General features: G+C 34.7%; 1 protein-coding gene across 3 annotated transcripts; it reads left to right on the top strand.

Annotated features, from left to right (window-relative positions):
• Positions 1 to 287: 287 nt before the first annotated feature.
• On the top strand, positions 288 to 17,784 carry LOC138333594 (thyroid hormone-induced protein B-like). 3 transcript variants are annotated; one of them, XM_069282062.1, is made up of 9 exons: positions 288 to 665; positions 5,942 to 6,079; positions 6,542 to 6,798; positions 9,104 to 9,185; positions 9,470 to 9,526; positions 10,279 to 10,416; positions 11,043 to 11,299; positions 14,405 to 14,488; positions 16,386 to 16,503. In XM_069282062.1, the coding sequence occupies exons 1-9, from the start codon at positions 659 to 661 to the stop codon at positions 16,386 to 16,388; spliced, it is 1,023 nt and encodes a 340-aa protein (XP_069138163.1). In that variant the 5' UTR covers positions 288 to 658; the 3' UTR covers positions 16,389 to 16,503. The 3 variants fall into 3 exon arrangements, with proteins under 3 accessions (XP_069138163.1, XP_069138161.1, XP_069138160.1); XM_069282060.1 differs by lacking the exons at positions 288 to 665; positions 16,386 to 16,503 and adding exons at positions 4,325 to 4,424; positions 17,647 to 17,784; XM_069282059.1 differs by lacking the exon at positions 288 to 665 and adding an exon at positions 4,325 to 4,424.
• Positions 17,785 to 17,789: the final 5 nt, after the last annotated feature.

The following is a 17,789-nucleotide window of genomic DNA, read 5'->3' on the forward strand; positions in this document are numbered from 1 at the left end:
TGGGGGTACAAGGAGGGATTAAGTTTCTGATTTCTGAATATTTGTACTGTCTACAATGGTATATAGCATTAAAAAAACCTTAGTGTGCCCTTCTGACGTAGTCTTGATGATATACATGTTATAGATAACATAGTTGACCGTTGAATACTTCCGCACATTTTGTGCGTAAATCCCGCCTTTCATGCTCTCAATATCATATATTTGTAATGATAACGACTGACTTGTTCAGGCTATTTGTATCTTAGCTTTAATCTCACCTGCAATATATTTCAGGCACAAAGCTCACCTGCAATAAAACCGGACACATACACTTAAACCTATCATCGTTATCATACGGCACCATAAACTATTCAATGTAAATACTTCTACGGGTGTTAGAAAAAAGTATATTTGCGGAGCCTTGACGTTAAATGTTAGATTCTTGCATTATATCAAAGGAAAAACGTATTAAACATTTATACTTACAAAACAGGATGATTTTGTGAAGCCTGCTCGTTTTGTTAAACAGAAGCAAATGAGCAAGGCACCGTCGGCCCTGTTTGCATTATTCACGAAACTTACAGAAAAAATAATCTTTACTAGGGGAGAAAACGACCAGGAAAAAAAGAAAGTTCATAACAATAGTCACTGGCGAATAGTGTAAACATGGACATATCTAATGTACGGTAAGTGCATTTGGTTTTTAACTTGCTTTAATTCAAAAGGCGCATATGTATGTACAACGATATATGCTTTGCTTCATTAATTATCATTTTCCCTACAAATGTCGACAGCTGATGGAGATATTCAATTTCGTAGATGCTTGCTGTTGCTAAATAAGGGAAAACTTTCTTATTAAAGTTATAAATTAAACAGTTATGATTAAAATCATCATATGGAAAAATCATCGGATTTTCATTTGAGAATGAGAACTATGCTTTCTCTACCGAAACTTCTAGACCTAGTTTCATGAACATTAATTAACTTTAAGGAATTTCTGAACTTAAGAACTACAGATTTTAAGGTAGGCACTTTAAGTTTAGATTCCACGTTTACTCTCAGACTCTGTTATGTTTTAAAGATAAAGGATTAATAAAAGTTTAGGAATGTTAGTGATATTGGACCCTTGTGCAATGTCCACTGTTTATCTCGTACAAGGCATTGTCTTTTATTAATGAACATTTTGCTAGGGATAGTGAACAAAACGTATGCTTCACGTCATTCCCTAATTATAGATTGTATACCATATTATATTTGGCTGGTATTTTTAATATGACCTGACAAATTACAGGACATCAGACAAGCAAATACAACAGCTATTTTATGATTCATTCAATTTTTTTTCAACTTTCTAAAGCTGTTTTCGTTTGATTAGATAGGATCAGTTTGTGATGATCTCATTCATGTACTGTAAGATTAAATAAGGATAATAGGATACATATAACACGATTTTTAAAGAATTATTTACTGGTTAAAATTGTTAAGTCATAGAGTGGAAGTTTAAATAGAGTTATTTTCTATTTCTAAAACATATTAAACCCAGCAAACAAATTGACTACTTCCGCTGTATGGTATTGTGAGCATCGATTCCATTACAACCTTTTGGTTACACGAACGTCACACTCAGTTTAGAATAATGCATAACAATCGCTTCGCTACCATAGATCGTCCGTTTTCAGTCGAAAGTTTAGGCTTGGCTACAACACCAAGGATTTAATTTCTTATCTAAAGGATAAATGATTCGATGCGTAAGTGGAATGACGTAACAAGTACATGAAATAGGTTATATATAGACACACGAGGTTCGGATATGGTGGTTAACAAAAACGCTGACTCAATGACGTCATCATTGATTTTATTAACGATCGAACAAGTCACTAACATGTCCTGCTTAAATCCGGAAATTCTTGATACAAACTAGAACGCAGCACGATACATCCGGATTTAACAATGGCCGTCACATGCAAGTCTGATTAAAATTAAAAAAAAGTAAACGAAGAAAAATGTACAAAAATAACAAATAACGTCAAATAAAAGATTGCTGATTCAAAAATTCGTTTTACAAATCGATCCTCAAACCTAATTTTTTGTTAAATGTAAAAACAATGAAAAATTCAGTCAACTTCAATTAGCTATTCTACCATTGAACATTATATTCCTCGATAACATAAACATTTGTATTGGAAAAAAAAGATGATGGTTTAAAAATCGAATCCCAAAAAGCCTTACTAAACTACAATCTACCAAAAAAGTTATATATTAAATTATCACCGGTAGTATTTATAAAATATTTTGCATGCTAAATGGCACTGTTGTCTGGAAATTAATTGGCAGAAAATAAAATAAAAATAATCTAGAACTCGTAAATCTAACCATAGAATGATTTGTTGTGGGATGACGTAATACTGGTATGGATTGGTAAGACACCTTATCTGTTTCATGTGAAAATGTCCCACTAAATGCTGATTAATTTAGTAATAGCTGGCTGTAGTGTCAGATTTACAAGACGAATGTTTATACCTGGTCACGGTAAGATCTCACCGCCTGGGCTGATAAGGCAGGAGAAGCGTGTGTTTAAGAGCAACAACGAAATCACTCGTAAGCCCAACGATCGATATCGGACCACGAGTGTGAACACAACGTTCGAAGACTTGTACTATATCGTCTTTAAAACATTAACCTTTTTCTTGTGATTTTCACCCCCTGTTACAGAAAATTGTTAGTATAATACCAACTTCCCATAGGCACTGTTTACAACAGCATTGCAATCACAACCCAAAGTGCATGTTCAAGTGATATACTGTGCTTTAAGAAAATGAACTGAAAATAGAAATAAAATCTTTTTATTCGTTCTGCTTTGTTGTCAGAAGCAGATCAATTTTGATATTAATGATAAGATCGTACAAAAGCAGTATAAGCTTTGTTAGCATAAGCTAGTGCAATATAATAATATTTTCTAGAAAAAGGTAACCAGAAATTGACCTCTAACACCCCAACACCCCCTTAACAATTTTTTCTTTATAAAAATATTACTAAAAATGTAATTTGCATAACACTCACATATTTTCGTTCAACAATATAAGGATGACCGATGAGTTTGTTCAAAGGTTCAATTGAAACCCAGTTAATAGTTCGTTTCAATAATTTCTTGAGATACCAAGAACTTGTTATTGGATATTTGGGTTTGGGAGACTGTGGTATGTTCGTGTTGTGTCTTCTTGTATAGCGGAAATGTTGTCCTTTTGTGCTATATCATTGAAACATGCCGCCAAAGACACTAAGCAACACATTCCTTCCAGTCACATTATCACATTATACTGACAACGGGCGAATTAGTCGCCCCACTCCCGGTATCCTGAATGCTAAGCAGGAGCAGTAATATCACTTTAATATCATTTGATGGTCTCGGCCAGGGGAAAGAACTCAGAGTCTACCTCACAGAAGTAAGGCGGTGTTAAGAGAGACATTAGGAAGAACAAAATTAGGAAGAAGAGAAAAAATAATATCCTTAATTTAGTCGCCTTTTTCCCGATCATTATTTTTTCCAAATTTTCAATTAAAACCCTTATTTTGTTTCCTGTGGGTTTTAATGGGTTATTACAATGCTTTAATATGATAACGATCACTTAATTAACTTATGTTGATTATAGATTAATGACTATACAACATATTATCAGATTGTTTATCAATCAGTACTAGGACAAGATGAAATCAGAAACCTACAAACCCTCAAATCTAAAAACCTTTCATACGCCATTTTTCGTATAGCACACAATAAAATACCAATTTATCAAAAAGTCCGGGACATCACTTGTTTTCCTTGTGTAGAGAAAATGAGGGAAAGGAACACGTCGTTTTTTTCCTATCATGAATATTAACTCTTATTCATAAAATCTCTTTTTCAAAGCTATTAGTCGCAGTTTATTCCGAATCGAGAACATTGTAAATAACGCGGTAGTGACGTCACGTATAGAGCACTGAAATTATGTATTAATTATTTGTGAAACAAGGACCCTGATCAAATCTGTAAAATTATGCATTAAACTATATATTTATTACTATAAAAATCTCAAAAATAAGTAACTGTTTAACCATTTGTAAATGTAGTTTTATTGGGGAAGAATAACAAAACGTTTATTAGCAAATCACCTCGATTCCTGATTTTAATTGAAGGTATCGATTGAAATCCAACTGATATTTTCTATTATCGTGAAGTACTTATTACCGCGGACATGGCTACTGGGTCAGCTGGTGTCCTTGTAAATAGGGGCTCTGTGAATTGAGTGAAATGACGGAACAAAGACCTCAAGGGATACTTTCTGTCCTGAATATGACATTACTTATCTCCACGTGACCCTAAACATAGATAGTGCACGACATGATGCATGTCACGTGTCATCTCGTCTTCATTCCTTGTAGTTTGGTGCTAATTTTCTTTGTAGTAGGTAAGTCTTCGAATTGAGATAGAGGGTACGGAATGTTTAAAGTTACTGGGCGAAAATTTTGGTATGTTAATTTTTCTTCATTAATCTATTGAAAACCATAAAGTTTGATGAATTAAGTCGTGACAATCACTTAAATGGCTTCAGGTGCCTTAGAAACGTTAGTTACAACACAGAAATTATGTAATGTAAAATTGTTATTTTTATGCCATATATTTGTTTAGATTGAAACTTTCATGCAGGAATCACTTTACAATTACTGATGAAACTGTAAAATTGTGACATGAAATTTTAGAGCACAATTTTTCTTCATTGTCTGACCGTAGGTACGCATTTCGCTTCACTATAGATGAGCATTTGGCAATACTGCTAAAAATAATTTTTGGCTTTTATTTGTATATGCTAAATTAAAACAAACACATTGAAAGTACTATATTTACAGTTTGCACTGACATGGACTCAATTACCATGCTTTCTAGTATTATCATTATCAGTGTATAACGTTAGCACAACACGCGCGGTGATTCGTGGATAGTTGATGGCGTAGCAACGAAAGGTCATGACCCTACTTTTGGCGGGAACATATGAATGACTCGATTCCAATCAGCTGATCAATCGAATTCGTTGACGATAACGGGAGAGAAAAAATATGGGTATTTTAATAGAAAAAAAATATGCAACTGCCGCGGGAAAAATAATATTCATTTACTTGGAAAACTGTAAATATAAGGGATAGATGTTTATTTTGTTGAGGTTATGAGGGTATAATGATAATGGAGCCCGTGTAAATTTTATGTAACCCGGCTTCGCCGGGGTTACATAATTTATACGTGCTCCATTATCATTATACCCTCATAACCTCAACAAAAAAGCATCTATTCCTTAAGTAATTTCCAAAATGTGTGTAACTTTTGATGATGAATGACATATTAAAATCTTATCTTGATTCGTGAGTATGAAAAATACGGCACATATAACTTTAAGCGTTATGCAATGCTAAATGTCAAAGAATGATTATTCAATAGTCTATCTTAAAATTGTATGTGCCGATTTTTTCATATTTACGAACCAAGAAGATTTTGATATGTTGTTCACCGCAATTTACCAACGGATGTGGTTGTCTAACAATTTAAACGATTTTCAGAGTTTGTTTCATCAAACCTTATAGCTTTTAACTATTTAGATTACTGAAGAAAAAATGTCAAGATTTTCGCCCCAGTTACGACACATAAAACTTTTAAAAAGGGACTTTGAAATTAGCCCTACTATTTACTTATTGAACATATACTTACCATCATTATATATATATATAATTAGTTGCATGTTATTTCGTTTTATTTATTCAAGTAGTCACCGACTCAATCAAAGCTTTGTATTTTGTGACAATTGAATATCACAGTTAAAAACCTGCACATATCATATGAGCAAGGGATGAATTATTTAGTTTATAATTTCCCTCAGGTCGACACAAATTTCAATCTTTAAACAGTATTTTGCAAAGAACCTTTTTTTTGTAATAGGTTTGCAAGGCCTGACCTGTGACTTCGACAGCGGGCTTTGTGGCTGGCTGCAGATTAACAGAGACCAATTTTCTTGGAGTGAAAGGTCCGGTCGGTCTCCAGAGAGGACTTCCGGTCCACTGTCTGATCACACCGGAAGTGAGATATAACTCTGATGATTTTTTTTCTTTATCAAAATATATCACTGATATATGCTCATAGATGTATTTTTTCAATCTTAACAAAAAGGTAAAATATTGGACAAAACCTTAAAATAATCAACCGCTCTGAAATTTGTATTTCAAGAGAAGTATAGTTTTGGGGAAGCATTTACGGTTTTTATGGTGTTAATCATATAATTTCATTTACCCGATGGTGATGTCATAATGATAATATTGACTCCATTTGATCATGTATTAGGCAACGAGAACACGGAAAGATTCAGATCATGTATAAAATTCGTTTATTCGTTTTTGTTTTTGATGAATCTGAAACGGAATTTCATAACAGGATTATAAAAACCGCTATTGACCCTTTCAGTTTTTACCATTGATTTGTATTGAAAACTTTGTATCAAATACTTGCCTCTATATAACTCTAAAGAAGTTATTTTTATAACAGATGGCAGTTATGTTTACATTTCGGGAGAGGAGAGTAGGGGCCCTCAGTCCGTCGCCATTTTGTCAAGCCCATCTTTCTACCTAACGAATCCAGTCGTACTCTCGTTCTGGTACCATATGAATGGTGTGGGTATAGGGAACCTTTCGGTGTTAGTCATCAACAAATATGGCGACCGAAGAACCATATGGAGTAAACATGGCCGCCAGGGACCGGATTGGATTCAGGCTGTACTCAATTTAGACATGTCTGTTGAAAAAGTAAGTTAAATGATAAAAATAAGGGAAAATCCTTTATATATTCCGAATTTGCATATCACAGAGTTATCTGCCCTCGGTGGAAGGTATTGATTATGACGTCATTTCTTAATTGCATAACTTCATGATTTTAAGAGAAAATGAAGTAAAAAATTGATGTTTCACAGCGGTATTGCGACCATGAAGCTTTAAATTTATTATTTTCAATCTAGACATTGTACCATGCATGCCTTGCAGTAATCCATGGCAAAATAAAACATGTGTTGTTTTAATAATTCATTTGTAGGTCAATGCTGTTTGAACGAAAACGCAAGACAAAATCAAATAAAGTAATTAAACGATAAAAATTGATACACACTGAGTTTTCAAAGAAAAGCCAGTGAAATTGCCAGTTTAACCTGATTATTTGTTAAAGAGATACATTCTTAATTGATCCGTAAATGGTATCACTTCCTTCCTCATACTTTACACCAACATCCATAAAGCGGTTCCCTTTTCTATGACAAAATATGTGGTCCTGATACCTTTATTCGTTCAAATGCAATAACCAAATTTGTCAATAATTGGTATTCAAACGATTTTAGGAGGAATTTCATAAGAGTTTACCAAGTTTTCTGTTATGTTTGTTTGTTTTCCTGATATCTACTAGGTCATAAAGTACGAAACTCTGCATTTAGGTCAAAGTTGTTTCTGTATGTGTTTATCAGTTTACTTTGACATTTAACCTTAACCTTGCCATTGTGAAGACAGAAATATACTTCCTGGTCACATTGCACGGTTCTTATCTTTTTAATCTCATGTTGTCTTTGTTCCCACGTCACCATTTGTTTTCGTCTAAATAAAAAAATCTAAGGAAAATTGTCACCTGGTGAAATCCATCTCAATTGTGGCGGTACAATAATAACAGTCTTCATAGATTACAATTCTACAACATTAATGATAATGCAGAATGAATTTCTATAGACGACAATGTTTATGTTTGCCACTGTCCAATTAAAATTTTGTTTTCATGTCTAATATTTGAACGCGGGAATTGAACATTTGAAAGTTTGACCATATTGATCAACTTTTACATAAGATTAAATAGAACTTGTTGAATTTCCCACCAACAATTAGTAAAAGGTTTCAAAACATTACATTCTCGATTACCTTTCCCTTACTAGACATTTCCAGAAATTCATTTTAAGTTTGGTTACGTAAACTGCATAACCAAACTTAAAATAAGAATTAATGTCAAATGTGAGTACAATTTATTTAAATAGTTCGAAGTTTCCATATATCAGAGAAACACAATGACCTATGATATATTTAGGCTGTGTCTCACGATTGCGTTGTTGTAGTATCACGTGTGGGTGGACAGTCACGTGAACTATGATATATACACACACAGGTGGTAGGTCCCTCGTCACTAAACATAAATGGTCTTCTCTGTATTTTTGCCTTCTTTACTCTTCTTTTTATATGAATGTGTTCTGATGCTATGAACTGTATGACTTCAATTTTCGGGAATGACATGATGATGTGAATTTTATCGCAGGATCTTAGAAATAGTTACAGTATACATATATTTGGACCTATCCTTGTGTTCTATATGACAATTGTAGACGTTTTAGAAGACTTTTTTCAAAACTCGATAAGAACAATTCTCTATATATGGCTAAAAATTCATGGATAAAATCATCACAATATTGTAAATGTACAGCCCTACGTTTAAGACAGGTTGGTAAAAACTACAGTAATAAGATGCATCATCAAAATGACGCTATTAGATTAGTTCACATGTTGAGCATGTCTCTATGAATATATGTATCTAAAAAAACAATTGAGATTAGCTAAACTTGGACCACTTAACGAAAGGGCAAAATTTAAACACTTCAAAATTAAATATATTCAGCATACGACATTCTTCAGCTATCTAAAAGAGCGTTGATATTGTTTGAAATTATAAATTATGAATTTTCATTGACAGATTACAGTGCAATAGAAAAAAAATATATTTTTTTCATGTCATTAAAAATATTGAAATTTAATGGAATTTAAAATGTGGAATATTTTTGAAAGTTTAAACACCCTTAATCAAATAAATGTGTTTTACAGACCAAAGATCTTTTAAGTCGGATTTAAATTTCAAATTTCTGGCTTCTCCGACTCCTACGGAACGTCGCATATAAACCGATTTAAATTTGAAGAGCAGTCAAAGCTCATTTTACATTAAGACGATCGCATTAGGACAGAAAAATGTCAATCTGTCATATTTGCGTAAATTTAATCATTTCTTCTGTAGCATTTCAGTTTGTTTTATTTACAGATTGAATTTGTCGCCAGTGCGAAGTACCATTATAGTGCAATAATTGCAGTGGATGATATCAAAGTTAATATTGAACCTATGGGTATGTATATATTGTTTCCATGGTATGAGTTATAATTCAATTAAAGCAATATCATTTCGTAAAAGAAAAACGTCAAACTTTTGGACATTAACCATTCTTATTACATATGACATATAAATAACATAACATTTTTGTGAGTTTTAGATTCATATTTACTGTAATTGTTTGTAAATAATTCGCCAACGGAATATGCGAAATCATATCGCAGGCGTAAACAATTTGTTGATAGTAAGCAAATAGGGAATATCTGAGTGGGATGTTTTAAATCTAATTCCCATCAAAAGTTGCAGGGTTGACAGCGGTGTCCATTGCTCACACGACCAGAGGACCAGTACATGGCGGTATGATATATTGATACACATTTTGTTTTTATATCAAGGGCCATTTTTTTTCAAGGAAACTTCTTTGTTATAACGGTATTCAATTACACCCTACGTCCGAATGCATTATTATTTCCTTAGTTCTATCAATTCTATATTTGTATATCAAAGTGTCCCCTTTTTGTGGGTACATATTGATGTGTACGTTTGTTTAAGTTTTTTTTTGTTAATGTAACGGCATACTGTTTGGAGAAAACATGGTAATGTTTGCCCATAAAATAATGGCATCATATTTAACACCTACTTAAACAAAGACAGGCATTATCAAACAATAGCAGTTATAAGATTATTGCAAATGGGAATCTCTGATTGATGAAAACATTTACATCGAATTGTCCAATATTTGAGAAACTGTTAGACATGGATGTACAACATACTGACATAGTATCTAAAGAGTGTTGAAATGATCCTGAAACAGATTTGTATTTCTAATGAAAATTGGTTTTAGAGATTCTGTCTCCAGGATCATTAAAAATCTTATACTGAAATTTTGACTTAGCCGATCATAAATGATGAAACTTTTTGTTACGTCATCTTTCATTGGCTAAGTCTTATTTCTTTTCTTCGTTTTGAAATTAAGTCTGTTTCCTTATTCTTGGTTTGATAAGATAGGCTTGATAACAATTTTGTAACTTTGTATTCGTTAGAGAACTAATTGTCCCCAATACAATAAACACTTCAGTTTTACAAATTTTACAATTTTTTTTATCTAGGACGATTTCCCGACTGCAATTTTGACCAGTCGATGTGCATGTGGCAACAATCAACCTCAGACGAGCTGGACTGGCATAGAGTTCAAGGGTCATCTCCTGATCACACTTCCGGTCCTAGTGTAGACCATACTTCCGGAAGTACGTTAATGTTATAGCTACTTTAAAATGTTCGATCTATCATGCCTTCCATATTGACCTCTTTTAAAAAATATGTTGAAACATTTGGACTGTCTTCCTGCTTTAAGAAATCTAACCCATTTTGTGGTGAAGTCTGATATACTGATCTATATATTGGGCACTCATACAAATATTCGCCATAAATGATCCAATCACATAGCAACGCAGTGTGCTTCGAACTGATTCCATTCCAATATAATTTGTTATCATCAACAATGTCCACAAGTTTGGGCCAATATGTTCCGAACTGATACCTTTCCTATATGATTTGTTATCTTCAACATTGTCCACAAGATTGGACCAATGTGTTCCGAACTGATGCCTTTCCTATATGATTTGTTATCATCAACATTGTCCATAAGATTGGACCAATGTGTTCCGAACTGTTACCTTTCTTATATGATTTGTTATCATCAACATAGTCCACTAGTTTGGACCAATGTGTTCCGAACGTTGTTACGTTGCCCTTCTACAGTTAACGCTTTATCTATTTTCAATGATGCTTTCATACTCTGTTAATTTCCTACAAGCACAGTCTGCCATTTTAAAACACATTTGAGATGTGTTCCACGTAATTGATCTTTTAGGTGGTCATTATCTTCTCCTTATGGGTCACGAGGTCAAAACACCAGCATGGTCAGCACATCTTTACAGCCCGCTCATCTCCGTGTTCACATCAACAAAGATGACGTTTTGGTACCATATGAATGGGGTGGGAATTGGACATATTCGGTTGATGAAAAGAGATATTGGCACGACGGAAACTGTGATATGGTCAAAGGATGGAAGACAGAGTTCTGATTGGCTAAAGGCAGAAGTTACCCTCCACCCAGGTAGATATCAGGTATAAAGATTTTGGTCTGCTCTTTTTTTTAAATTGCTGTCAACGTTGACATTTTTTACTAATTCAGCTGCCAAATTGTTTGCGCTGTCTCTAAAGTGAATTTTTTGTAACTATCAATTTTTCCGTTTTCGCGGGCGTATACATTCGCGAGAATTTAATGAAAGTGAAATAAACTAAAATATATCACGTCACAAAATCCATGTTTGTAGTTACACAGTGCTTACTATGTAAGATTACACAAATCTGTGAATTTTCGGAATCGCATAGATTACCACTGGCTGCTAAAATGACGAATCACTTACAGCAGTATATTCCTAATTCAAATACTGAACCCGAAGTTGACACATTTCAAATACTGAACCCGAAGTTAACACATTTCAAATACTGAACCCGAAGTTAACACATTACGTTTAATGGCAAGTTTTCTTAAGTAAACGAGCTTTTTGAAAAACGAGTGTGATTTGAAAAAAACGCATTATCCAAAGAAATCAGTGTTTTAATTTCTAGCACTAGTTTGTAAATCAATCATTCTCTAAGCCTCTTAACGCTGGTAGAGATCACCTGTTGACATTTCGAAATATCAGGGAGCTCTAGAGAAAATCAATAAACACAAGCGTATATTGGTTTGTCAAAACATTAAAAGGGGGCGAATGTTGGTTTCCATATGATGTGTTGATTACCTATAATCTAACGTTTACTGTGCGATGTCTTTTGGAGTAGATTCTAGTGATCGAACACTAAACAGTAGAGTCATTAGTTCAACGTTAACACAAGGAAACAGATAATACTATAAAAAGAGGAAAAAGTTCCAGTGTTCCAAGGAGACACAGAAAGCAGATACTACAGTCTCTCAAAACATATAGCCATATACACAGCAACACATGGCATATATGTGAGGCCGTCCTTAAATGACCCTGGCTGTTAATAGGTCGTTAGGTAAACCTTAAAAAACCGCAAAAATCAAACAAACAAAACAAACAAAAAACAAAGAAAAAAACCAAAAAAAACCGCGAAATTAAGTTGCCGCGAAATTAAGTTTGTTTATAGTATGTATTGCAATAGTAGTTTGATCATATCGTTGTATAGTGTTGTATTGTACTGTTCTATCGGCGCCCATATTAGTCTCGAACTTAATTATCGCCATCTCTCCCTTTGTACCATTTTCGATCTTTGCTATTAATTTTGTTATTTTCTCAACAAGTATGAATCCTTATACATAGTTGGGATTCTGGAAAGGAAATACGAGCGATGGAGAAGGAGGTTTCGTACCACTCGAAAGAATCTTAATGATAAAAGCCAGAAAGATAATTATTCATAAGCTTTAATTTCTGTCTGGATTCACGCGGTTTGCGATAGTCGAAGCCTTCAGACACTCTAATAATAAAGAACCTACTGGACGTGAGGACCAGTCAGAAATAGATTGGTCAAGATGTTCAGAATACGGAACCCATATTTCACTCATCGCTAGTCTCGTGATTGTTCTGACCAGTATCGTCAAATCTGTCGATCATTTTCACCAGCTGTACTGCAGCCCTTAACGACAGTATTAAGGTTTCACTCTTACTCCTGACCTACTAAAACAGTCTGATAGAATATACTTAGATACCGCAGATGAAAAAAGAAACTGAAGAAAAGTGGTAATTCAGACACAGTTTTTAACAGAGATACAATTCTTTCGTTAATGAACATAGACGACATCACTTTAACGTCATGTGGCCTTTGCATATAAACACATTATTTCGTCTGCAAGTTAAAGAAATTTTGAGAATTTGTTACCAAAGATTGCATTGAAAGATATATTTCTTAATTCGTTTTTCATTCTAAGATGTTTTCAAAAACTATTTTTTTTCGCTAATTTCAGCAGTAAATACCCTCACCATGCATGCAATGAACAATAAAAAGTAGTGTTTTGTGACGTTAATGCTATACCTTAAAAAATGGACAAACTAAAAAAGGAATGGTAATGCGTTTACATTCCTAAGGTAAACACAAACCACGATTACGATACTATTAAGGAGTAGCTGTGATGTATAAGAGACATCATTCGATTTGGCACAAGCAATGTATTCCGTTTGTTTGTTTGTTTGATTTATTAACGTCCTATTAACAGCTATGGTCATGTAAGGACGGCCTCCCATGCATGCGGTGTGCCGCGTGTATGTTGTGCGAGGTGAGTGTACTGGGAGACTGCGGCACGTTCGTGTTGTGTCTTCTTGTATAGTGGAACTGTTGCCCTTTTTATAGTGCTATATCACTGAAGCATGCCGCCGAAGACACCAAGCAACACACCCCACCCGGTCACATTATACTGACAACGGGCGAACCAGTCGTCCCACTCCCTGTATGCTGAACGCTAAGCAGGAGCAGAAACTACCACTTTTATAGACTTTGGTGTGTCTCGGCCAGGGGACAGAACCCAGAGCCTTCCTCACAGGGGCGAACGCTCAACTCAAGGCCAAAAGTGAGGCGGTGCCAAGGGAGGCATTAGGAAAGATAAAGTCAGTTAGGAAGAAGAGAAAAGATAAGATCCTAAATTTAGTCGCCTTTTACGATCATGCAATAGGGGCAGCAGGTAAAAAAAAGATTTTATCATTATTTTGCATTTATTTTGTTTCTGCAATTACTCAGAGAAAGTGATAAATTTGTTAATTACTTATAAATAACAGCACTTAATTAATGAATTAATATTGAGTTATTCGAAAAACATACTTTGAGTACTTAAGGAATCAACACAATGTTCATGACCATTTTCTCCCAGAGTTCATTGCGATTCGCTGATTTCACATTCGTGAATGTGGTGACCGCAATGACCCCTGGGAGAGATTGTGCGCATATGACTTATACAATCCAGGAATAAAAAAGAATGAAAAATTGCGAGAAAAGACAAATTAATACGCGAGATTCCATCGTTTGGGAAAATTTTGAAAGGATAGGGGCTTCCGTCTTTTTGTGAAATATAAGTCAACCTAATAACATATTAGCGTATGCATTACGGCCTAAAGGTCCCCTGTTTTTTATAAATGAATGCCATGGATCGATCGGGGGCAAGGCCTTTGACGCGAACAACCTGTCAGTGTCAATCTAACCCCAATCTTTGTCTTTCAGCTGATATTTGAAGCTTCTGCATTGCTCCATTATGGAAGTGACGTAGCGATAGATGACATTATCATCGATCCCCGCCCTGAACTTGTAAGTCAAATGTTTTGCAGCTTGAAAAAGAAATATTCTATCCATTCAACATGTCATTGCATAATTCAGAGGAATTTGAATTTTACTTTTAATGACGTACGCTTAACCAACATATACCAATTGAATTCAACATGTCATTGCATAATTCAGAGGAATTTGAATTTTACTTTTAATGACGTACGCTTAACCAACATATACCAATTGAATGTGCTACACCGCCGACAAATGACAATTTTATCTATTAAAACAGGCATAGTTGAAAATAGGCCTTCTTCAGAAGCAAAAGTTACATACTTTACACGTACACCACCATTAAAAATATTTAGCTTCTTATTTTACTTCAAAATGAAAAGTTAAAATCGATCAATTGCATCCCGACAAAACCGTGGCGGTGTGCTTCAAATGGAATAAAGCATCGGTTGCGCATGTCTCAAAAGCAAAACACTAAAAGTAAACGTATATATATGTCTTGATTACTTTAGTAGCCAAGTATATATTTAGAGCCTTTGAGACCGAGTAGTTAAGATGTTCCGACATATTACCAGAAAACATCCATATCTCGGTAGGAGCTTAAATACCATATGTACGATGGCCCATACCAGCCGACATGGCAACTGCTTTACTCAACTGTAGTTGTACACATATTTGTGGTGACTTATGACAACTGCTTAAGAAAAAATCAATTGCCAACATGATTTGTCATTTTACTCGTTTGGCTACTGCTTTACTAAAGTAACTGTTTTGTCATTCTTACGCCGATATCTATCTGAGTTTGACGCTGTACACGTGTGCTGATTAAATGACCTTTGAAACCAAAACGATATTTTACGACAGTTTTCTTGGTAGAATCATTGGTAGGTGACACAATCTGTGTCTACTGTTGACGTTTGAATGAAAATAGGCTTTCTGTGAAGTAACTATATATGCGTTAAATAAAATTTAATACTCCTGTTTATTCATCTTTAATAATATCAGGTATTATGTGAAAATTTGGTTTTTCCCTAGGTAGGGGCATATAATGAGAAATTTATGTTGGGTGATGTCTGCATTGAAATTGCTTCCCTCCTAGACTGGCTACCAGTCCCTAGTATATTGGAAAAAAATCACAGAAATTTGGCTCGATTTTTTGTGTCTCTACTACATGTCTGAATTAGTTTGAAACTAAGGGGAGATAATCTAGCTATCATTTGGTTGTCCCCCTTCCTAGGGATGTAACCTCTCCCCATCCGGCTCCAAAATTATTTAGCGTTACTTACCGTACAATAACTTTTTACCACCTATGGCTATGTTATTTGTATATAACTGTAATCGCCTTTGTTTGGTAAAGTGTCGTAAAACATAATTTTGATTTCAAAGGTCACACCTGTACGGCGTCAAACTCGGCTTGATATCGGTGTGGAATGTTAATTGTCTCAAAAGTTAGACACTCGCCAAAACGGCTGATATGGACCTCACGTAAGGATGACAAGACAGTTTCTTTAGTAAAGCAGTTGCCAAACGAGTAAAATGACAAAACATGTTGGCAATTGTTTTTTTTTACTAAAGCAGTTGACAATCACCACCAATGTGTGCTCAACTGCAGTTTTATTTAGTAAAGCAGTTGCCATGTCGGCTGATATGGGCCATCGTACATATGGGACAGTTGTCAGTTTCTAACTGTTCGTACTTTTTCTCGGGATATTCTGACTTTCCTTCAACTCATAAACCTGATCCGTCCTTAATGACTCTGAACATGGACGGTGCGCCAATCAAACAAAAGCAAACATATGCATACGTAATTAACTAGTATTATGCAGTGTCAGCGGTGTAATGTCTTTAAACATATGTATTGCTACATAGTTATTGGTAAAGAGTTCGACATATGTGCTACTTTCAATACTTTCTGTTTATCTTCCAGTAAGGAGAGCCAGCAGAGAACAGTCACTTAATCCACTCGTATAAAGAGTGCTTTAACACCATGTGTTCCAGGCAATTTGTGTTTTGCTTTTATATTAAAATTAATTAAAAAAACAATATTTCACATGTTTGCTTACAATTCGAATTGATAGTTATCATTGACGAAAATGGGTTGTGAACGATTCGAGTATTATATTCTTTAAGATAATGTTAATGTATTGAAGTAAACTTAATATCAAATACAGGGGTTTCGAGATACCAAAGTGATGTGGCTAAAGTACGATTTGACGTCGATTAGACCCACCTTCCGGTAATTGACAGATCGCCAGCTGTCAATCAAACAGCGCGGGTACCGCAAGTGACTTTACATTTTGTATTGTGTATACTACGATATTTGCTCTGACATTGAAGGGGTACACATCCGTGTAATTTCTTCACATGTTATACCCGATATTGAATTCCTATAGTAATAGTCTGCATTTACCATCATTTTACAATGATATGGACATATATTGTGACATCATGATAAAGACAGAGATATACCATCAGGACTCGAAGACGGTACACAAAAAATGTCGGGATATTTTATGACAAAAAAGGCTTTATGGATCACCACTGTAATGGAAAGTCTCTTCATTTCGCTGTCTAGACTGATATTGTTCTATATTAACACTGATATTATTCTCAACAACTAAATATATCGTTATCATTGTATGATAATACCGAAAAAGGCGGAAATATTCTGTTATGGGGCGATCACTTGGAACCAATATTGGCAGCAAAAAATCGCGTCTTCCCGCATAACCTCGGATCACCTCAGTCTCGATAACAGGCGATGCGTTCCGTTTGAACCAGTTGTTGAATCTAAGAGCTGACAAAGACGGTATGCTAAGAAAACAATTACAGTATTTTACTGAAAAAATAAAGGTTGTGACAAAAGGAAACTGCAGTTTTATTTAGTAAAGCAGTTGCCATGTCGGCTGATATGGGCCATCGTACATATGGGACAGTTGTCAGTTTCTAACTGTTCGTACTTTTTCTCGGGATATTCTGACTTTCCTTCAACTCATAAACCTGATCCGTCCTTAATGACTCTGAACATGGACGGTGCGCCAATCAAACAAAAGCAAACATATGCATACGTAATTAACTAGTATGCAGTGTCAGCGGTGTAATGTCTTTAAACATATGTATTGCTACATAGTTATTGGTAAAGAGTTCGACATATGTGCTACTTTCAATACTTTCTGTTTATCTTCCAGTAAGGAGAGCCAGCAGAGAACAGTCACTTAATCCACTCGTACAAAGAGTGCTTCAACACCATGTGTTCCAGGCAATTTGTGTTTTGCTTTTATATTAAAATTAATTAAAAAAACAATATTTCACATGTTTGCTTACAATTCGA

This window comes from Argopecten irradians, chromosome 10 (genome assembly GCF_041381155.1).
Source record: "Argopecten irradians isolate NY chromosome 10, Ai_NY, whole genome shotgun sequence".
NCBI lineage: Eukaryota > Metazoa > Mollusca > Bivalvia > Pectinida > Pectinidae > Argopecten > Argopecten irradians.

What these genes read in the sequence shown, in the direction of transcription:
- LOC138333594 (XM_069282060.1), top strand. Translation starts at nt 4,358, where the DNA reads ATGATGCATGTCACGTGTCATCTCGTCTTCATTCCTTGTAGTTTGGTG. An exon ending in GCTAATTTTCTTTGTAGTAG is followed by an intron (nt 4,425 to 5,941) that starts GTAAGTCTTCGA and finishes TTTTTGTAATAG; the next exon opens with GTTTGCAAGGCCTGACCTGT. An exon ending in ACTGTCTGATCACACCGGAA is followed by an intron (nt 6,080 to 6,541) that starts GTGAGATATAAC and finishes TTTTTATAACAG; the next exon opens with ATGGCAGTTATGTTTACATT.